Raw genomic sequence first — 24,537 nt, 5'->3', positions numbered from 1 at the left:
TGATATGATATCAAATAAAGAAATAAATTTTGATTCTAAGTCTATGTAGGCATGCTATGTAGACGTCACATAGGATGATAAAAGTGGAGACATGAAACTTAACGGTTTAAGGATAAATATGTACCTTAAGTTGGATGTCAAGGGTAAATATATCAAAAAAAGTATAATGAAGGGCAAATATAACTCTTTTATGAGAGTACAAGATATTTGTTTTTCCAGAATCACTTAGAAGATTGTCTTTAACTACGTGTTCTAACTTTATTTGGGAAGAGATATCACCAACTTTTATCATGTTGCGAACAATGGCGGACCCGGGATTTTCTTTCAGGAGGTTCGAAAAATAAAAGTATAAACGTGTAAATAAGCCTAGAAATGGAAACCTTGAATTTTTTTGGGTTTAAAACCATACTTTTAGCACGTTTTTTTAAAGTAAAAACTAAAAAAAGTTGAAACTGAAAAAGAAAAACGCTTTCACTGAGATTTGAACTAGTGACGCACAACTTAAATTTTGGGGGACTTGCCACTGCGCCATTACCTTCTCTTTGTTATTTAGGGGGTTCAATATATATATATATATATATATATATATCTACGAAAATACAAAAAATTTACTTTATATATACAGTATAATTTTTTGCCGAGGGGGTTCGGGTGAACCCCCTGGAGACCACGTGGGTCCGCCCCTGGTTGGGAAATCTTGAAGAGCTCAAATGTCACGCCCCGAGCCTACACCCTGGGCGGGACCAGCACTCGAAGACCATTGTTGGCCCCAAGCGGACCCTTGGCCTGGCTTTCTTAACTCAGCGAAAACCTAACTCAACAGAATAACTCAAGACAATAAAAGGTCATACAACAACTTAAGTGATAAAAATCTGGCCCAAAAGGCAACTCGAGTCTCAAAATAGAATATTTATATATACATAGAAGAGAGACTCAAAACTAACTGACTGACTGTCTATGAAGCCTCTATAACACTGAGATGGACGTTGGGACAGACCCCACAACATCCTAATAAAGCAAAACTAGGAACACAAAATAACCGAGTCCTCCAGAAAGCAAGAAGGCTCACCACTGACTCTGGAGTGCTCAGCTGGATCAACGGCGAGTTGGATGCCGATCTTGGGTACCTGCGTCTGCATCATAATAAGATGCAGGCCAACTGGCATCAGTACATGGAATGTACGAGTATGCGAGCTGGATCGCTAAACAACAACTTAAGCTTGAAAGGAGTACAAGAGAACACTTACCTTGGCTCTGTTCGACTCATGAATAACTGAACTCAAATATAAAGCAATAAGACACATGCAATATATATATAGAGCTTGTAAAACTATTTAAAACATGACGCCAAAATCATAATTATAATATCATAAAATACCATGCTTCCTCTCAAAGTCTACTTGTGCAGTGCATGAATGAAGTCCCATACCCCCATCTATACTAAGCAGAACCCCTCGAGAAACCATGCAATTTTTCCTGTGGGAGTTTCTCTAACCGACAGCCACCACTATAAGCCTAAGTGGTGATACATCGTCTTGTCTATGCTGCCAGAACTGTCCTATACTTTGTCGTCATATAGAACGCTTTTGCTTAGTGGATCCACTAGCTTAACTTTCGTGATCATCTAAAAAGTATGACCCGCTAAATCCCATGTTTGGCTACATGGTTCTTATGGAGAGTTGAGTTAATATGAACTCGTGTCCCCAATTCGGTGCTAAAGACTACTCCAAAAAATACTTTAGCTCATAAGTGTTTTAAACACATCTTTCTTTAGTTTGAAATAATTGCTCAAACTACCCTCTTAAAAGAGGTAATTGCTCTTGAAAACTCTTTCTAAAAAGAACATATCAAAACCATATTTTTAATATGATCATTGATGACTCGAGAAGTCATACTGCATAAACATTGATGGTATATCTCGAGACTATACTGTTTAAACATTGATGACATACTCGATGGTCATACTAATCATGTTTTAGAAACTCTTTCGCAAAACTCATCTTTTTCTTAAAAGAGATAGTGCTCAAATTGCTCAAAACTCTTTTGGAAATTTCAGTTTCCTCTCATCTTAAATGTGAAAACATTTATAAACTTCTTTGGGAATACTTAGTTCCCTAATAACTTTTGAGAAATGAACTCAACTCTTGACTCTTGAGTTAACTTGAAACTCTTGACTTAACTTGAAACTCTAAACTTAACTTGAAACTCTACACTCTTTACTTAACTTGAAACTCTACACTCTTTACTTAACTTGAAACTCGAGCCTTAAAATGAAGTTGAAACGATCAATGAAGACTCTTTGAAAAGCTTTAAAGACTTGCTTTGACTTACTTCTTAACTTCTAAACTTGACTTCTAACTTCACTTGACTTTGATCCTAACTCGCCTTGAATTGGATTATGGATTCAAGGCATATGATCACATGTTTATGGATGAGTTCTTGACGTTTAGACGTACCTTGGAGTGTTGGAAACAACTATGAAACATAGGTACATTACCAAGGAACATGCATGAAAAAGAGGGGAATGAATGGGAAAGATTGGCGTCCTTGGCGCTCTGAGAGGCGTGGGGCGCCAGCCTTCAGACTTCAGAGGGGCCTGCTGGGCACGCCGCCCCAAGGGCTGGACTTCAGAGTCCCTTTTGGGGTGCGCTAGCTGGCGCGACGCCCCAGCCCTTTTCCCCGAAAATTTGACTTTTCTCCTTCATTTTCCCAACTCTAAACCTTCTAAACTTCAAAGGTTCCAGCCCCAAACACTTAAAATCATAAATCCCCTTCATATACAATGGATTCAACTCGAAATCACAACTGGAAACATGTACCAAGACAACAAGGAACTTCAACAACACAACCAAGAACTTCAACAACACAACAAATCTTTTTTTTCTCTCGAAATTAAAACGAGTTTGGCGTGTGGGGGAAAGAACCAACCCAACACTATGATCTAACATACCTTTATAGGGATCACCACCGACGAAATCCACGACGATCTTGACGAACCTTGCTTCTTCTTCTCTTTCTCCTCTTCTTCTCCTCTTCACTCACAAACCCTCATTCTCACTCTTTTAAAAAGGGAAAACTGATCTAAAAATCAGTCTAAATCCCTAATATAACCAAAAGAATTGGTTAGGGAAAAGACCAAAATACCCTTACAATTTCGGGCTGACTTCCCCTGTACCAACATCCCAACTTCCAAAGGGAATAACTCACTTATACACACTCGGAATCGAGCAAACTTGGCGGCGTTGGAAAGATCATTCCACGAGCTTCGCAAACATAACTGGAAATACACCTAACTCATCCTGAGCTAGGAGTTATGACTGTTCAAATTTGACCAAAAACTCACTTTTTCCCACACTTAACCAAATTTCCAGATTTTTAAATTCTTTCCAAAAATGACTATTTCCAATTCTAAGCCTCTTCATAGTTATTTTCCAATTGCCGGATGTTACATCAAACTTAAACGTTGTCGATCCAAAGATGATGTATGGAGATTGAGTGACAAAGACATATTCAGAAGCTTGAAGTTGTTGTTACTGAGCGAGCTAAATCTTAAGGGTTGGGAAGCAAGCAGCGATAACTTCCCTAATCTAAAACGCCTTGTTCTAAAGAAATGCAAGGACCTGCAAGAAATTCCAATCTTTTATGTATTTACTTTATATTTCATTTAAAATTTTGTAATTTCTCGTGGTCAAAGATCACTCTTCTTTTTTTTTCCTTGAAAAATTTTGGCCGGCTAAGAAATTTCACAAGGTTAATTTACTTTTTTTTTAGAAATGGAGAGTTTTTAATTATAATACTTAATTGAACACTTCTACAATTGTATTACTGTGTAGTTTATGTTTTAAAAGCAAGCACCACAAGCTTAAAATCTTGGATTCGCCACTATTGAATAGGAGTTTACAAGTTAAACAGTTGAGCCAAATCAAACTCACGAACCAAGTCAAGTCAAAGAAAAAAAAAACTCAACTTGTGGATTGGTTTAGTTGGTTTAGCATTGAAAGAAAAATCGACTATTGGTTTGGTTTGGTATTAACAGGTAAAAAAAGTCAAGTTTCTCTATCTCCGCGAGATAGTGATAAAGTTTACGTACACACTCTATTCCAATGCTATTTAATGGAATTTCACTGAATATGTAATTGTTGTTTTGTTAATATATTTTAAATTAGTTTATTATTTTCAATACTTAGATATATTATTTAAAATTTGAGATCATAAATATATTATTTTGTATTCAAAATCGAAAGTTACAATCTACTTCATTTATTCACTCGAAAGTTCACCGCTGTATCTGCCATTTCTCCTTTTAATTGCTCACAAATATGATACTTCCTCCGTTTTAACAAAAATGACTTCGTTTGACTTGGAACAGAGTTTAAGAAAAGAAAGAAGACTTTTTAATCTTATGGTTTTAAATTAAAGTTATGTTGAATGTATAAACATGTCCTTTAATCTTGTGGCATTAAACATGTCATGTGGAAAATTGAAGTGAAAGTGTTGCAAAAAAAAAAAAATAGGTCATTCTTTTCGAAACAGACTAAAAAGAAAACTAGATCATTATTTTTAAAACGGATGGAGTAATATTTTTTATTTTTTATTTTTTCAACTAGTAGCTAGCAATGAGATCTTCACATCACCAAAGGTGTGTATAAATAATGTAGTGGAATATGTTGTAAGGCTCTCTTTGATGATGTGAAATCACATGAAATGAAGTTAAAGTTTTGGTTAGACATGTAAATTGGATTTTTATACATTATTAGAAAGTTTTTTTTTTTTTTAAATACAATATTTTTTTATTGAACTTTAGTTCACCAAAAAAAAATAAATGTAAAATTGAATTTGAGTTATAGTGTACTACTCTTTAATAAAATGAAACATGATCAATATTATTAATAACTATATCACAATGTTCATATTATGTGAATATTTCATCACTTTTATGGTATTCATGCAGAAAAAAAAATGTACAGATACAAAATGGTGAATTTTTTTTTTATAAAATATAAACTTGTGGGTTAATTTTTTAAAAGCATTCCTTGACGATGCTTCGAAATACCACAGCGATAGCAAAAATGCGATCAATTGGTTAAAGATATTCAAAAAAAGGGTACATAAAGCTGAAGATGTAATTGATAAATTTCTGGTTCAATCGAAACTGCATCGAGAAAAGGGTAAAGTTGGAAGATTTTTCGATAAAGTGAGTCATATCGGTATTGTTAAGGATCTTGCAACTGAGATTAAAGGGATTCATGATAAAGTGAAAAAGCTTCGAGATTAAAATAAAATTGTGAATAAATATTAAATCCGTAAACATCATTTTTCCTAACTAGTATAATTATAAATTTTGGATTTACTCTTTTAATTTTTTGGTAAAATAAACAGAAATTTTAATATACTAGTGCCAATAACTGTGAGTCAAAATATTCCCTCAACCCCACCCCAAAAAGACTAGGCAATCAATGTGTCCACAAATATCATCTATTCACATAGGTAACCACATATATCACTTGTCACAAGCAAACAAGAGTTGGACTATAATAACTAGGAAATAATAATAATAATAATTATATTCTCTATTTGTGTTTTATGCAAAATAATTTAAATTGATACGATTGTTTTACTCAAAAATATGAATAAAAGAAAAAATGACTAAGTTCTTGAAAAATTGATTAAACTTATGGTTTAATAGAAATCAAATTTCGGATGAACAGAGTCGCCACTTATTTTTTTAGTAAAAATCAAGAAAAAACTTAAGGTTTTCAAAAAGACCTAAATAGATAAGATAGATTGAAAATAAAAAGGTTCGAAGTTCAATGTACATTCCGAGAAGGTGTTAGGCCCTCGGAATGTCCGCTAACTTGCGGTTGACCGGTGATTTGACTAAAAAATGACTTTGACTAATTTTTGAAATTTTAACTAAGTAAAAGAACTCATTTATTTTTTATTTATTTACTTTACTATTATTTTTCTAATTAATTATTTTTTTAAGGAGAAAGAAGCTAAAGGGGGATCATTCCAAAGAGAAGTAACTTAAGTGTTGGCAAGACTAATGATAAAATAGAGCTAAGTAATAAATAAAATATATATATATATATATATAAGAAAAACAAACATTTTAACTTTTGAATATAAAGAGAAACGACTATCTTTGGAAAATTAACTAAGTTAAACCAAAAGTGTTAGTCAATAACAAATAAAGAGCAAAGGAAGGAAATATCAAATTTGGGCCTTTGGCCCAAATTCAAAACCTGTCCTAAAGTCTAAAAAAATTCCCAAAATCAAGGGTTTTGACCCATTTTTATCCTTGTATCACAGTGTATACACAAGTGTATCACAGTGTATATTAGCTCATTTTTCCTGCATTATTTGCTTTCATTTGCCCTGTATTTCAGCTTCTGCTCTTGGAATGATGAAGTCAACTCGAGTAGGATGAGTGTTGGGTTTCAACCCAATGTAATGCAAAGGAGGAGTCTTGATAGACTCAAACGAGAGGTTCATGCAAGAAAAGATGAAAGAAAAGAATTATAATCACATCAACACTTATAGATACTAACAAAGAATAATAAAATAATTACTCAGAAAGAACAAAACTTCAACAGCCTCACCAAATCTGTTTGAAAAGGTTACAATAATATTATAAATAAAGAGCTTAAATCAAGTTTGAATGGGCACTAGGAGAGTCAAAATCATTTAAGAGGATTTAAGAAAGAAACCCAATAAGATACATGATGATAGAAGACCAATCCATAATTAACTTACAACATGCACTTCAAACAAATATGATTACCGAGAATGAAAACTTATAAATTTTTTAAAATAAAATAAAGAGAGAAAGGAGATAGCTTAATCATTTAAAGCAAACCAATAGATGTAAGTTTTTCACAAAATTGCAATTTGACAACTTATGAGAATAAGAAGATGCATAGTTCAAAGTAAAGTGCAGGTACGAGCAGTCTTAATAGTCTCAACAAGTTGAAACTAATCATAATGACAAGATCGATCTAAATTCCCAAGATTAAACTAGCAAGACAACATCTTGGAGATGAAACCAATACAAAGAGGTGAGAGCAAGAATCAGATCTAAAACAAGAAAAGCGAAGTTTAAACCTATCTCCGCACCGCACTTTGGACAAAACCATAGTGATGTAAATGATCATATAAGCATGAACACAATCCGAGCTATTTTTAGCTAGTAACAAAACATGAAACCATAATAGAAGACCAGCTCAAATCAAATAAAAATTTATTTACACAAATAAACTAATGATTAGAAAGAGATAGACAATCTTAACTACAAGCAGGAAAAATATCAAAGTTAGACATGAACAAGATTTAAGCCAACTTGAACAGATGAACAAATCAGTGAACAAATATGATCTACTTAGATCGTGAATTTAGGCGAGACGCTCGACAACAAGTTCCAACAAAACAAACAAAAATGCTCTAGATTGATATATCAGCCGTATGAAAGCCTTCAAACTATTTTAAAACAAAACCAGAAGAAACAACTGAATACATAAGCGGGGAATAAAGAAGAACTGAATAGCTAGAAGATTACCTTTTCTGGGGCAGGAACTGGAACGAGAACGACCTGACCACAAGCTTCCACAACCACAGAGAAACTCCAATGAACTCCGAGGAACGATAAACATAAATAAGAGAGAGTAAAACTCAGATTTAAGTCTCTCAGGCTCAATCTGTAAAATACTATTTAGCTTAGATTTCAACTCTCTTTATTATGTGTTTCCTCGGTATTCTTTGTATATTTTTTCGTACCTCTCCCCTTATATGTAAATTGTGTCTACTCTAATTTCTCACTGTATTTTTCCAACTTTTTCCCCATATATTTTCCCAATTTTCTTCCAACCTCTAACAAAGAAGAAGAGAGGGGTTTAAATAGGAGGAATTAGGGCACGATTTTGGGGGGAATTCAGGTGAAAACTTCCATTCGAAATTCTAATTCCTTTCACCATTTAGGAGAGACACTCTTTTCCTGAAGATTTCAGCCCATTCCGAAAGAGAAAAGGGGAGAAACGTGTGCTTGCTTTTCTGCAGCTGCGACTGCAAATTGAAAGGGACAGGAGGAAGAAGACAATAAGAGGCAGTGTAATGCCTTCTGCATATTGACGCTTCCCGTCTATCGCCGTGTATCTTGACGAGTATAGCTGCTGGAATTGGTGTTGTTTGCTGCTGCGTGTGGTGCTTTTCTTGTCGTTTTGATTGAGCGTGAAAACGCCGCTTGGCTTCTGTGTATTGACGCCGCCAGAATTTAATGTTTTGGAACGTTGGAGCTGTTGTCGTTTGTTGCTGCGATGTTAATCGTGAAGCTGGGTTTCTTTTTGGAATAAGGAATGGGCCGGGTCGAGTAAAGGAGTGGGCTGGTCGGCTGCTGGAAAAGGGGTTGAATGAATTGGCAAGGAAGTGGCTACCATTGCAATTACAAAGGATTACAATTATAACCAAAGTAAGATAAATTAATATTAATTAATGAACTTCTTAATCTTAACGAAATAAAATAATTAACTTTATAAAAATAACTAATTCAACAACATATCCATAATTTAAACTAAGCCAAATTAATAAAGCATTTAACTAAAAAAAGTAAAGTTTTTTTCAAATATTTGTAAAATATATTAGTAACGTATGTAAAGATTTTAAAACATATTCATTATTTAAAATAGGGATAAGAGTCTGAAAAATACCCCAACTTTGGTCGAATTTGTTGTTGCGATGCTAAACTTTCATGAGGACCTATTACCTCCCTAGACTATTTAATATCCTATTTTTTACCCCCTAAACTATTTAATGGTGTATTTTAAAGGTATATATGTGCCCACGTGAACACATTACTATTTATAATTTTGCATTATTTTTTATGTCCACGTGGGCAAATATATATGTTTAAAATACGGTATTAAATAGTCTAGGGAGGTAATAGGTCCTCATGAAAGTTTAGTATCGCAAAAGCAAATTCAACCAAAGTTAGGATATTTTTCAGACCCTTATCCCTTTAAAATATTATAAAAAGTGAGTAAAATTCTTTAAAATAACTTGAAACATATTTTGAAATTTTCATAAAATTAGTTATTTCAAATCATTTGAAATTAAAGAAGCTCGAAAATTAATTTCTATCGTAAAGGTCCAAAATTGGGTGTCAACAACGATATTCAAGAAATAATAAGAAATTATGATTTACATGTATGGTAGCATTTGTCTGGTTGTTTTCTTTACAAAGAACTTGTAGCAATAAACATGTTATAACATATGTACAAACAAATATCACATAAACTTAAAGCTATTTTATAGTAGTAATAAAATAATAGAGAGATGTTATAATATGTAAAAGGATGAAAATCATTTAGGCATCTCCAACCTTAATCTCAATTTTCGTTTATAAACTAAACTCACCGTTTAATTTTGAACAATAGACATTTTCCCCCTTTATTCTATTTATCTTATTTAAGTGATTATTTTATCCTTACATAATATTTTTTTTTTCTTTACTTCTTTACATGATTTTTTTATTTAATCTATATAGTAACTTTTCTTTAGAAAAAAGAAATATTATTTCTAGATGAAAAAAAGAAAAGTGAGAAGTATTGATTTAATATATAGATTAATGATGTTTAGGAAAATTAATTTTATCAAATAGTAATCAAAACTCTAATACATATGTATAATACGAGTGCAAAAATGACATGTAATTACAATAATTTTATAAACATATTCCAATGTAGGTAATATAAAAATTACTTCCTCTGTCCCAATTTATGTGATGTTGTTTGACTTGACATAGAGTTTAAGAAAGATATAGTACATAAAATATGCCTTTTAACTTGGTTTTAGCTGACATCTACACCCTTTAACTTTGAGTGTGCACAGGTATAGACAGTTAAACTTGTATAAAATTAAATAAGTACACATATGCGTCCTACGTGTCATAATACACGTAGGACGCCATGTAGGATGCAAAATTCCATGTATGACACCACATTGAAAGTGCGTGTCTACCTATTCAATTTTATACAAGTTTAAATGTCTACTTATGCACAACCAAAGTTAGAGGGCATATATGCCAACTGAGGCCACGTTGGAGGGCATAGATACATGAGGCCAAGTTAAAGGACACTTTTATGTTACTGTGGTTATAAATCATATCATTAGGGATAAAACGAACATTTTAATATGTCATATACAACTTGTGAAGATCACCCATACTGTTTTCTGATGTGATTCATTTGATCAATATGTTCAAAAGGGTCCTTCTTTGGAGAATGATGAAGTGGTCGGGTTTGATGACGAAGCTAGCAAAGTGATCAAGCGACTTGTTGAAGGACCGGCGGAGAGTCTGGATATTATCCCAGTGGTGGGAATGCCAGGACTTGGAAAAACTACACTGGCAAGAAAGATCTATAATGATCCTAAGCTTTCATATGAATTTTTCAGCATCCCTTGGGTTTACGTCGGTCAGGAATACAAAATAAAGGATATTTATCTTAGGATTCTCAAATGCTTCAAAAAAAGCATAGAAGATCATCTCAATGATGATGTGGATACATTAGCTAAGGTAATAAGTGATTTTATAAATAAAGGAGGAAGATGTCTCATTGTTTTAGATGATGTGTGGGAACCAAATGTCATTGATCATGTAAAGAAAGTTTTCGCAGAAAACAAAAAGGGTCATCGAATCATGATGACCACGCGTGATAGATATCTAGCTACTTATGCCAATACAGAACCTCATGATCTGAAATTCTTGAATGGAAAAGAAAGTTTTGAATTGTTGGAAAAGAGAGTTTTTGGCAAGGGAAGTTGTCCTGATGGATTAGTTGAACTTGGAAAAAAAATTGTAGGAAACTGTGGTGGAGTACCACTTGCTGTAGTGGTAATTGCAGGAGCGTTAAGAGGTCGTCCGAATACAAATGATTGGGTAAGAGTTCAGAAAAATGTGGCAGAGCATTTGTATAAAAATACTCAAGCGGGCTGCTTGAAATTTGTAGAGATGAGTTACAATCGTTTGCCTCAAGAAGTACAGACGTGCTTTTTATACTGCGGTGTCTTTCCTCGAGGCTTTGATATCCCTTCTTGGAAATTGATTCGTTTGTGGATAGCGGAAGGGTTAATAAAGCCCCTACAGACAGACACTCCTGAGGAGATCGCTGAGTTTTATTTGAATGATCTTGTCAATAGAAATTTAGTGTTATTGATGCGAAAGAAGTCTGATGGTCAAATAAAAATATGTCGTCTTCACGACATGCTGCATGAGAACTGAGGCTAGTAACAAATGGCTTTTTCAGCAAATGCATCTAACGTCTGATCAAGCTATTCCTTCCATTCAAGACAAAGATACTTGTCGTCGGTTGTGCATTCAGCCCTCAATTCTGAATCAGTTTCTCCTCGATAAGCCTATTGCAGAACATGTCAGATCTTTCTATTGTTTTTCCTCACAACAAAAACAAATTGACTTGCCTCCTAATGACATCAAACACATCCACAAAGCATTTATACTTATCAGGGTCTTGGACGTTGAACCCGTCAAATTTCTTTACTCCAAAGATTTTAACCAGTTATATCATTTGAAGTATGTTGCCATCTCAGGTGAATTCAAGTCCCTTCCTCCGTCCTTCCGTAAATTTTGGAATTTACAAACTCTAGTAATCAATACAAGTACCTCAGAGTCCACCCTTGAAGTAAAAGCTGACATATGGAACTTGTTACAGTTAAGGCATTTCCACACCAACATACCAGCAAAATTACCAGCACCTGCTACCACGACCGGTAAAACTTCTTGTCTACAAACTCTTTCTATGGTCGCGCCAGAAAGTTGCAAGAAAGATGTACTAGCAAAGGCTTGTCTTCTGAAAAAATTGAGCATTCGAGGGCAAATGGCATCTTTTCTTGAACCCAAGGGTGGAATCAGCAATCTTGAAGAGCTAAAATGCCTTGAACATTTGAAGCTGTTAAATGATGTTCTTTCCATAAATAAAGCAATTCACCTTCCTCCAGCATTCTTCAGACTCGTACGGACAGTGAAGAAGTTAACTTTGGTAAACACAAGGTTTTCTTGGAGCGATGCGAATAAATTGGCACACTTGGAACACCTGGAAGTCCTAAAGTTGAAGGAAAATGCATTAATAGGTGACTCCTGGAAGCCGGAGATTGGAGGTTTTAGCGCACTCCAGGTGCTGTGGATTGAAAGGTCAGACTTAGAATCTGGGATGGCATCAAGTCTTAATTTCCCAATACTTCGGCACCTTGTTCTTATCTCATGTGATAAACTCAAGGCTGTGCCACTTGGATTGGCTGATATACATAACTTTCAAGAGATGAGACTGGACAGTAGCAAAGAAGCAGTCAAATCTGCAAAAGAGATAGAAAGCAAGAAACCGAAGTTCAAGCTCACCATGTTCCCTCCTGAAACTAATTCCAAGGACACACAGTGAAGGTTCAAAGGTTAGTCGAATTCATTTTAGGCATAATGCATAAACATGACCCTTAACTTGACGTCAACTGGTGGCAACTATGACCTTTAACTTTGGGTGTACACAACTAGACACTTAAGCTTGTATAAAATTGAATAAATAGACACATTCGTCCTACATGGCGTCTTACGTGTATTATGTCATGTAGGACACATGTGGCTACTTGTTCAATTTTATACAAGGTTAAGTGTCTACTTGTGCACACTCAAAGTTGGAAGACATAGTTGTCCGCTGAAGCCAAGTTAAGGGTCATGTTTATGTATTATGCCTTCATTTTATATTGACATGATTAAATCTCTATTGGTCGTGTCGACAAAAGTTGTAGTTATTCTGAATTGCACTCTGCTATTACTTGTGTGAATGGTTCAACGAGGATTCATACTAGAAAATACTGTTCTTTTAATTCCAATATAAATTTCTTTACTATTTTCCTTATTTCTGCAGGAGAGGATGGAGACATCGACCTTGTTGGGATCCTGGATTCATGTATATGGAGTGTGTGCTTTTTCAGTTGTATAATTGTTTGCACCTTTTATTCTGTTTTTGTTGTATTTGCTTTGTTTCATTTTTGTGGAAGTGTTGCTTTTCATGTGTTGTTGTATAATAGTTTGCGCCTTTATGGCTCATGTGTTGAAAGAATGTTATTCAATGTTGCTTGGACTCTTCAAAATTGTTAACGGGTGCGTGTTGTATTATCTAAAATTAGTGTATTTTTGGAGAATCCAACGTGGGTGCAGCATCAAAAGTGAAGAGTCCGTGCTGCTAATCTGTTATTCCGAACAAATAAAATGTTTGCCTTATTTCCCACTTGGAATCTTTATGAGTTCTAGTTCATTATGGTATTTTTGAATTGGAAGGTTCTGAAGCTCAAATTATGAATCCATATGAAAAACTGGTTTTTCGATGAATTTTTCTTTCACTCACAAAAAACTTCAAAACAAAATTTCAAGTGAAATGCATGTTCTTGTAATAACCTGACCCTTCATTTTTAGTATTTGTGTTCTAGTTCATGATTTAGTAATTGGTTAAGTTGGTATTATACTTTTGACTTGGTTAGATGGTTCAAGTTGAGACTAGAGGCGCATGGATGGTATCAGACTAGTTGGATTTCGAGTTCCCTTTCGTTTGGATTTTTTTTTCTCTGTTGTGAAACTGTTTGCATCTTTCCTATTCTGTTATAGTTGTATTTGCTTAGTTTCATTTTTGTAAAACTCTTGTTTTAATCTATCATTGCTTTTGTTGAAAGACATGTTGCTCCCTACAAAGGCACTATTGCAAGTTTTACACATATACTGGGTGAAATATCCTCAAGGACAATGTTATTTACATGCCTCATGCTATAAAGAATTCTCTACAGGTTTTACTGTTGAAGTATTTTCCGCAAGATTTCCAACAGAACTCCGGAGAAGATATTGGTTCAACCCCAAAATCTACTCCGCCTCCTTCTGTGATGGCTGTGACACAAAATGACCACTTTAAAGCAGTGGATTAGAAATTCAAACCTCTTCTGTTTCTGTAACATTGTCAAAACAAGATGAAGCCTATTTTTGAAAGCCAAAACAGATCGACACGAGCCTATAGGCTCTGATACCATGTAATCGAATGGAAGATCTAAGCACAAGAACTAAAATTCATTTTACAAATATATGGTTTTGTATTTTGAACTTGAAACCTTCCAATTCAAAAGTAACTAGAATTCATCTGAAAGATTCCAAGTTGTAAACAAATTAAACATACAACAATTTATTGAAAGATAAAAGAAACTGTTTTACACTGAAACAAATCAACCACAACAGAATAGTGAAAGAAGCAAACAAGTTTACAATTGAAAAAGAAAACACTCCACATGATCAGAAACTCGAAAAACAACAACTCCAAGGAGCAACTTATTACAAATCACAAAAGATAAACAGATTTTCTTTATTGGAACAACAATATCAGATGACAGGATGACAAAAAAGATGACATGCTGTGACATCATACACATGACCCCAGATCGAAGTCCTGATTCCCTTCTGCAGATGGAGGAAAAGAGTACAGCCGTGCAAGCGCGCAAATGAATTTGACTAACCTTTCAACTCTCTTGGTTATTATTATAAAGATGTTGTGCCACATTTCTCTCAACTACTTGCCAATCAGTTATATTCGAACGACCTCTTAATGCTCCTGCAATTACCAATACTGCACCTGGTGCTCCACCACAGCTTTGTGCGATATTTTTTCCAAGTTCTACTAATTCATCAGGACAACTTCCCATGCCAAAAACCATCTTTACCAACAATTCAAAACTTTCTTCTGAAGTCAAGAATTTCAGAATATGAGGTTCTGGATTGGCATAAGCAGCTAGATATCCGTCACGCGTGGTCATCATGATTCGATGCCCCTTCTTGTTTTCTGGGAAAACTTTCTTTACGTGATCAATGACATTTGGTTCCCACACATCATCTAAAACAATGAGACATCTTCCTCCTTTACTCATAAAACCACTTATTACCTTTGCTAATGTGTCCTCATCCTCATTGAGATGCTCATCTATATTCTTTTTGAAATATTTGAGAATTCTATGATAAATATCCTTTATTTTGTATTCCTGACCCACATAAATCCAAATGGTGCTGAAAAATTCAAATGAAAGCGTATTATCATTGTAGATTTTTCTTGCCAGTGTTGTTTTTCCAAGTCCGGGCATACCCACCACTGGGATAATTGCCAGACTTTCCGCGGGTCCTTCAACAAGTCGCTTGATCACTTTCTTAGCTTCCCCATCAAACCCAACCACTTCATCATCATCCAAAGAAGGACCCTTTTTAACATAATAATCAAACGGATTGCATTAGAAAACAGAGCGGATAATATTCAGAAAGAATTATATAGAATTGAGAGCAGTTCACAGACAGTGTTAGAAAATAGTCTGTTAAGAAAAATAGAGTGTATGAGTGGTTTTATAGAGATATAAGAGGTTGTTTACATTAAGTAGGTGTATGCATGTGTGAATTTTTTGAAGCATAATACATAAATACGCCATTTAACTTGGCTTCAGGTCACATCAATACCTTTCAACTTTGGGTGTGCGCGAGTAGACACTTAAACATGTATAAAATTGAATAAATAAGACACATGTATTATGATACAGATGACGACTAACAACTTAAAATATTTAAAAGACATGTAAACAAATACCTGCATTACTTCCGATAGATTTCTTTCAAAATTGGTTAACAAATGTGAGAGCAGAGGAGGATAGTTTTAGCAATGAGAGGTTCTCTAGCTGTAGTACATATGAAGAAATGTAAAATGAAAAATTAAGTTGACTCTTTTTCTTAATTATGTAATCAAGTCTTTATTAAATCTAATAATTTAACAAATCTAATATAATGCTAGTTGTTTGTTTATAAAAATATTTGCAAGTGGACACATTTATAAGGTATAGTTTCTTGACAATTTGGGTCTCTAAGGGGCAAATGGCAAGTTGAATGGTTTGGTTCCACTTAGTAGTGTAAATTTGTATACCCCTTTAACACGCAAGTACGCTTTAGTTACTAAGCTTCAAAACTTATTAAAGAGATCATTCGTCTCTTTTTGAGACTCTTTAACATCCCACCTCTAATTTGGGGATCCATCATCAGTAAAATATAATTGAGATAAATCTTGTTTTTATATATTCGTTTATGTGTCGTTTACTTATATGCCTATTTAAGAAGCTTATAACTTTTCATTGTGTCAAATCTTGCAATTGGATTTATTTATGTTTAAACTAGTGTAAATAATAAAATAATCTCAACATTAACTTGACTTTTATTTTTCTAGATTATTTAATCAAGTCTTTCTGACTCTAATTTTAAATGCACCGGCCATTAACAATAATTTAACAAATTTTCTAACATAATGCTAGTTGTTTGCCCATGATTCATTAATATATTAATTTGCAAGTGGACACCATTAATTAGTCTAAGGCATTTCTATGTTTATATTATAAGGTAGTTTCTTGGCAATTATATATTTCCTCTAGACTCAAGTCTTTGTAAAAAATTATCATTGGGTATCGACTTTACCTCAAAAGTAAGTTCTTAAGGAAGCACTCCCTCTGATTTATATTAAGTGAAATGTTGAGATTTTTTTCATAATTTAACATAAGTGAATTTTTTTAAATTATAGAAATTGTCGGGACTTTTTTTTTTCTTCATACTTATCCCTTACTAGTATCTGAAATTTAAAATTTAAGGTGCAAAAAGTGTAATCATATACTATATATATAAAAGAGAACATTGGATCTGCCTACGTGGCGCCACCACAAACCATAATTCCGTTTTAATTTATTTATTTCCAAAACTAGTTTTCCCCTTTCATGAAAAGTTGTGACTTTTATGAAAAGTTGCGACTTTTATGAAGAGTTGCCACTTTTTATGAAAAGTTGTGAATTTTATGAAAAGTTGTGACTTTTATGAAAAGTTACGACTATGGCTGGCAACGGGACCGGAACCGGGACGGACCGGAACCGGAACGGAACCGGGCACCACGGGCTGGAACCGAACCGGAACCGGTAATTCCGGAAAAAAATCCGTGTACCCATCCCGGACCGGACCGGAAACCGGGTCCAACTGTTATAAATTATAATTTTTTTATTAAAATTAAAACATTAGGAACATTACACTTAAAAATTTATACTTTTAAAGTTTTAAATACAAACTTTCAAACTTTTAAAAGTATAAAAGTTTAAATTTCACAATTTAAAACTTTGAAAATTTAAATTCAAACTTTAAAACTATAAAAGTTTAAATTTCACCCTTTAAAAGTTTGAAAATTTAAATTCAAAGTTCAAACTTTAAAACTATAAAAAGTTTAAATTTCACACTTTAAAAGTTTGAAAATTTAAATTTAAATTATAAACTTTAAAACTATAAAACTATAAAAGTTTAAATTTCACACTTTAAATTTTAAAAGTTTGAAAATTTAAATTCAAACTTTAAAACTATAAAAGTTTAAATTTCACACTTTAAAAGTTAAATTTGAACTTTTGAAGACAATAATAAAAAAAAATTAAGGCGAATAGCCTATACTTTTATTAATATTAATTAAATAGTACAAGTTGAGTTACAAAATATTAGTAGAGTATTAAAAAATCTAATCTACACAGCCACCTTCTAGGAAGGGTTCTGTTTGAATTAGACCTCGAATTATTATACTCATACTAATAAACATTTAAATTTAATAGTTCATGCTACCAAGGAAATCTTTTTTTAAATCATTTAACATTTCTCTAGTAACATGCTCTGGAATTGGTTGAGCTAGTTCTTCCATTGCATCAATGCCGTCATCACTAAAATCTTGCATTATTTCATCAACATCATTTTCAAATTTGGTCGGTAAAGGTGGACGACCATAACTCCTTCTCTCGCCATTAATTTAATCTCTAAATAGTACGGATATCTCCAAGCTATCTGCTGCTAATGAATATCTATGCTCTCCAATTTGAAATCTTGTTGCACTAAAAGCGTCTTCCGAAGCTACTGAAGATGCTTGAATAGCTAACACATCTCGAGAAACCGGTTGTAGTTTTGGAAATCCTTGGCCGCGATTGCTCCACCATTCTAGAAGATCAATAGTAGTAGGTTCTGTATTTTGATTAATATATGCATCAAAATCATTTCTATCATTATGAGAAAGTTCAATAATACTAGAAATAGCACAAATATTAGGTAAAACAGAACAAATAGTTGGATAATAAAGTGCAGATATTTTTTTTGTAGTTAAATAAAAAACTTTTAAGAATTCTATAAGTTCTTTTATGTCATTCCAATCATTATCATCAAGTCTATATGTCATATTTGAATCATGAGCATTCCAAACCATTTGTAAAGGTTTCCTATATTCATAAGCAACTTCAAGCATTTCAAATAAAGAATTCCATCTAGTACACGCTGATTTTGGAATTTTTCTAGGTGGAAGATTAAATTCACGACAACGATTTTCAAAATCTCTACGTCTAGACTTAACTTGACATTTAAAAATAAAATGACATGCAGTTTCAACTTTTGTGCAACCATTATCATACATTGCTATATCATCTCTAACAATCAAATTATATATGTGTGCAGCACACCTAATATGAAAACCATCAATATAAATAGGGCAAAGAGACGGTTTTAGTATTTCAACAACAGTTCTATTATTAGAAACATTATCTAATGTGACACTACTTATTTTATCACAAATCACAAATTCCATAGTTTTGCAAAACATCTATAATTGTTTGAGCTATATAACTACCTGTTTTATGCATTTCACAACATTTATAACCTAAAATTCTTTTTTGCAAAGTCCAATTTTCATCAATCCAATGCGCAGTAATTGTGAAATAATCATTACCATTTACACTACGGCCCATATCAGAAGTAATAGCTATTTTACAATTGTTATAATAAAATAAACAACGAAGATATTGAAAATGTTGAGCTTGATAATCAAAGATAGCCTTTTTAATTGTATTTCTAGTAAAACCTTTAAAATGTGGATTATACACAATTTGAATATAATGAATAAAACCGGGATTTTCAGCAAAACTAAATGGCAAACCCATAACAACAATCATTTTAGCTAATTCTTCAAGATCTTTTTCTCTACTATATGACCGTTGTATACTAGAACCAGAAACATTAGAAGGATTTAATTGTGTTTGGACCATATTAGAGCCATCTACTCCTACATTTTCAGGAAGGGTGGTACCATTTTTTTTAGCTTCGGCTACAGCTTTAGCATGCAAAAATTCATTTTTACAACATGACATTAAATGATTACTCAAATGTCCCGTCCCACCCTGTTTTCCTACAGTTTTATGATTCATTCTATGTTTACATTTATTACAAATAGCTTGTGTTTTATCTTCATTCTGAGTCATAAATTGCCACACAACTGATTTTTTAGCGCGGTCTACCTTAGTCCTAGGATGCACGGGGGGAATGGGAGCAGGACAACGAAAGGGAGCGGGAGCCGGGGAAGAGGGATTGGGAGTGGGACTAGTAGCCGATGGTGGCTCAGTTTCATCATCATCATATTCATCAACATTATTATCAAAACTATCAACATAATCATTAACATCATCATGTTCATCATCTTCAGGTAATTCCTCTTCAAAATTACCAAATCTTCTTTGTAAATGTTCATGATAAGGATCTAATCCACTATTACTATCAATATTAAAAACAGTTTCATCAACATGCGTATAATCATCCGTATTTATTCTTAATTGAGAAGTTTTTTTAGTTTTAGATTGAGAAGTACTACCGGTTTTTTTGTTTTTCTTGGATTTTGAGCTAGATAAATTAGTGAACGAATTAACTATGGTTGTTTTTGTCACGACCCGATTTCTCAAGTCATGATGGCACCTACTATAACCCACCAGCAGGTAAGCCAACCCGTAACCCGGAACAACAAGTAATGGGTCTGAGGGTAGAAACTAAACAAGAGAAGACAAATAACAATATAAACAGGCGGAAGCAAACCAAAAACATATATACAAATAAAGATCCCTCCCAGAACCTGGAAGTCACTAGTACAGAGCTACTAACAAAATGAGTACAAGTCCCAAAAGTGGACAACAGAGACTGGACTGTCTCGAAAGGAAAAAGACAAGTCTATATATACAGATGGAGACTGAAATAGTACAAAATGCCGTGTGCTCACCCCCATCTTCGGATCAGACTGCTCCAAGCTCGATCAACGCTAACTACTAGTGCCCGGACCTGCATCACAAAATAAATGCAGAGCGTAGCATGAGTACCAAAACAACAGGTACCCAGTAGGCATCATAGGCCGACTGAACTTGAAAAGTAAAGGCAATATGAAAAGAAGGAATACACAAATCGAGGTCAAGAACAAAAATCTAACTAACAAAGGAATGCACACGAGTGTACAAAGAACTAACTAAAGTAATCTATAAGCTAACTACACCTAACTGGACCCCCATAAGCCCAGAAGGTACACTCGTGCGCAAGTTAAATAAAAACCCGAATGGACCCCCATAAGCCCGACGAGTACACAGAATAACTATAACTAAAGAGTATTGCATAAAAGAACCCAAGAACGAAGAACATCGAACCAGAACCTCAACCTTAATTAGTAGAATCTGACAGTACGGAGGCCGGACCTCGAACCGGATGCTCACCAGAAGTACCCAAGTAACCAATCATAAGTAACAAGTATAAGAGGCCGGAACTCTAACCGGATGCTCTATATAGGTATCTGAGCAATAGAGGCCGGATGTTAAACCGGATGCTCTATATAAGTATCTGGGCAATAGAGGCCGGACCTTAAACCGGATGCTCTATAATAGTGCCAATGTAGCTGCTGAAAGAGTCCTAATCGATCCACACTCATAAATATCCGTGAAACGCCGTCCATACTTAGCCAATCAATGTAAGTCCTTGGAACCAAATCGAAAATCAAATTCAAATCGCGAAGTAGAATTAGTGTCGCCGATGTAACTCGTGAAGCCGTAACATCGGGGAAAATAAGGATAACTATAGTCGGAGAAAGAGTATCGCCTAACTAAGGCCCAAACTATCAGACTCAAGTCTGCTACACCAATCTACAGGGATCTAAGCCGGCCGAGCGACGTCGGGGCAAAACTAAGGCCTATTGGATCCGAATAATGTATTTCTGAGGCAAGCCCTAGTCAAACCTAAACTAAGGCCCAAATGCTTCAAATAGACAAGAATTAAGCATGCAAGCACCCCACATAGCGAGGAGGGTCCGTTAATAACACAAAGCATGCTCACAGTTACCCGATAATTCCCGAAATAGGCCGAAAACATGATTTCTTAACATCTATGTAGGATTCAATAACTACCCAACCCAAATCCCAACTAATCAACATGCATTCACATTCTCGAGCTCAATCTAAGAGAGGGAAACCGTAGCCTACCTGTAGGCCGATCACACGCGCTCCAAAATCACTTTTCCAGAGCCTTCCCTTTCCGAACGTCCTCGAAACGCTGCCCCGCTATCAAAAATAGTATCACAACGTTATTACAGTCGTTTATACACCAAAATCACAACAAACGGAGACGGGTCAATTTTGGAGTCAAAACGAGAATTGTGGGACCCGCGCTGGAAATTTCGAAATTAACCCCAAAAGTGGGTCCTAACCAGTTCCCCCAGCTCATGTCCCATAATGGGACACAATTCGAGGCTCAGGAACAACACAATATCAACATGCAACTAAAACCCAAATTTTCTCAAAAATTAGAAATGGGACAGCAGTTGAATCAGTGTATTTACCAAAAACGGGAAGTCTACAGTAAAATCTGACAACACCACAATGTTCTCCTCGAAAAACCACTTGAGATAGCCTCAAAAATCACTGAAATCGGACCTAAAATGGCTGAGAAAACAAGTCTCAAAAATTCCCAAAATCAAGCTCACAAAAAGGGTGAGGCAGCAGGTATTTTTCGAAAATTACCTCAAAAGGGGACTCCAAATCACTATCCGAGCTCACCAACACGTTGTCCTCGAAAAATCTCACAACTTTGCCTTTTGAATCGCCCAAATCAGTTGAGAGATGAGAGAGTTATGAGGGTTTGAAATTTGGGAAATGTTGCTGATTTTCTGCAATAAATTGCAGAAAATCAGCAACATTTCCAAAACTTAAAATTCTGATGGGGTGCTCCGATCTCGTTCGGAACTCCGTGCACGCAAACGAGATATGCAACCATACCAAATTCGATATTCCAGACTCAACGGCGCAGTCGAAATTTCCATCAGAGGTCATTTCGATAAAAAGTGGGTCCCACTTCCAAAAGCCATTTTAAGTCAAAACCCACAAAAGGGCTCGGAAAGATATCGAAAACCTCCAGACACAAAAGAAGGGTCAATCTAGACCAAACTCGACATTCCGGAGCTAACCACGCTGACGGAATTCTCATCCGAGCGCGTTTACTCAAAATGTTGACCAAAGTCAAACTTAAGCCAAAATTCAAAGGCTAAAACGCCTAATCGCACCGACTCACACTGAAAACCTCGGGAGTCATGTCGACCATGCTACTAGCCTAAAATGACCCTTCCGGAGCTGATGGAATCGTCAGAATTGGATTCCGATGTCATCTTCTTGAACTTTTGATCGAAAATGATCGTTCAAGGTTCATAAGCTCCAAAACACAAAAACTCGCACCAAGACCAAACGAACGACCAGGTGACCGAACTGTCAGTCCCAGCAAGTCATAAATGACTTGGGGTCGCTATAGGAACGCTCTAAACGACACACAGAAGGCAAGACACAGAAATGACCATGAGGGTCATTACAGTTTTACCCTTTTCAATAATGTTTTTTCCGAAATCCATATTCAAAAATAAAAAGTGAGTAAATTATATATAATACGAAAATGATTAGCAAAGTTTTAAACAAATAAACAACTAAATAAGTAGAGACTAGAGATTAATTACTCACAAAATAAATAATTAAATGCAAACAAATAAATAACTAAATGAAAAGTGAGTTGGAACGAATGTACCAAACGTCTACTTAAAAAAGTAGACGTGTATGACCGGAAGGCGAAAATTGAAAGTTGAATTTTGAAGCTCCAATTTCCAAAGACCAGATTCGTAATTTTAACGAGAATAAGAGAATTTAGAGAGTAGAGAGTAGAGAGATTAGAAGATATTTTTGTGAGCGAAAAGAATGAAAGATTAGGGGTATTTATAGTTAAAAAAANGATGGAAAGGTGGTTGTATGAAGATTGGGGTATTAAAAAAAGTTTGGGGGGTAGGGAGGTGTAAAGGGGGGTTATGGGGGTGAAAGAGCCGTTGGTGGGGCCCAAAACCCGTTGCCCAACGGCTATAATTTGAAATTTCAGATTAAAAAAAAAAACTGAATGAACCGGACCGGACCGGGATGGAACCGGGACTAACCGGATCGGGATGGAACCGGGACTAACCGGACCGGGACGGACCGGTAAATCCCGGTTTCCGTCCCGTTACCCCTCCCGGACCGAAACAATACCGGATCTACCCGGTACTATCCGGAACCGGTACCGGTACCGGTACCTCCCGGTTCCGCTGCCACCCTTAGTTACAACTTTTATGAAAAGTTGTGACTTTAATTAAAGGTTGTGCCCTTTTCGAAGGGTTGCAACTTTTCCAAATAGTTGTAACCTTTCTGATAAGGCACAATAAACATTTGTTCACACTACCCTTTATTGTCTATAAATAGAGGGATTTACTCTCATTTTAAAACAACGAAAATTTTGAACCTTTTCTTCTTCTTCACAATTAAATATTTGTGTATGTTGCTCCTGTTGAGTGGCTCACTGACACCATTGCTTATGTTACAGATCCTGGTATGTATTTTTGCATTCATTAATTTATGCTTATTTTATTAAGGATAAATGATAAAGTGTAATAATTTTCATTTTCCTTTACATTATCAATGTTTCTTACTTCGTAATCTTGTATGTAAAATAATATAGTGTTTTAGTTTTAATGCCCGATAGGTTTTAAGTATTGTTTTATAAATTCCTTGATATTAAATTCCCACGCGAAGCACGGGTAATTTTACTAGTTATTAATAATTTGAAATTTCTTACAATTACAACTTCTCTTAAGGAACAAGTTTAGAGCATATCTTTATAACATAATAATAAAGAGATATTAAAGTAGCACAAATCGTATTCAAATATACATGCTTTGCAAGAAGTAGGGGGTCTTTCTACAAGTTCTTCGGTTCCTTTTGAATTCTCTTCAGCTCTTACAAGTGCAAACGGAGAGTAATCACGAATCTTATATAAAATTGAACAAATAGACACGTTCGTCCTATGTGGCGTCCTACATCGCAATTTTGTATCCTACGTGGCCTCATACGTGTATTATGTCGTGTAGCTAGGACGTGTGTGTACTTGCTCAATTTTATACAAGTTTAAGTGTTTACTTGTGCACACCCAAACTTGGAGGGCATAGATACCAGCTGAAACCAAGTTAAAGGGCATATTTATGTATAATGTCTAAGTAAAAATATTCTACCTTCGCAAAAAAATGATTTTTAGCATAAAATGACTTCAAAATAATACAA

The 24,537-nt window shown here is 34.7% G+C and overlaps 1 protein-coding gene and 1 pseudogene across 1 annotated transcript; one reads left to right on the top strand and one right to left on the bottom strand.

Annotated features, from left to right (window-relative positions):
* Nucleotides 1-5,023: 5,023 nt before the first annotated feature.
* LOC125853004 (putative late blight resistance protein homolog R1B-23) lies at nt 5,024-13,126 on the top strand (annotated as a pseudogene).
* A 1,427-nt stretch (nt 13,127-14,553) lies between these two features.
* Nucleotides 14,554-15,665, bottom strand: LOC125853002 (disease resistance protein RPP13-like). The gene is made up of 2 exons (XM_049532689.1): nt 15,660-15,665; nt 14,554-15,282 (listed from the first exon to the last, which is right to left on the bottom strand). The coding sequence occupies exons 1-2, from the start codon at nt 15,663-15,665 to the stop codon at nt 14,554-14,556; spliced, it is 735 nt and encodes a 244-aa protein (XP_049388646.1).
* Nucleotides 15,666-24,537: the final 8,872 nt, after the last annotated feature.

This window comes from Solanum stenotomum, unplaced genomic scaffold (assembly GCF_019186545.1).
Source record: "Solanum stenotomum isolate F172 unplaced genomic scaffold, ASM1918654v1 scaffold7484, whole genome shotgun sequence".
Taxonomy (NCBI): Eukaryota; Viridiplantae; Streptophyta; class Magnoliopsida; order Solanales; family Solanaceae; genus Solanum; species Solanum stenotomum.
This window is presented reverse-complemented; position numbering and strand designations above follow the sequence as displayed.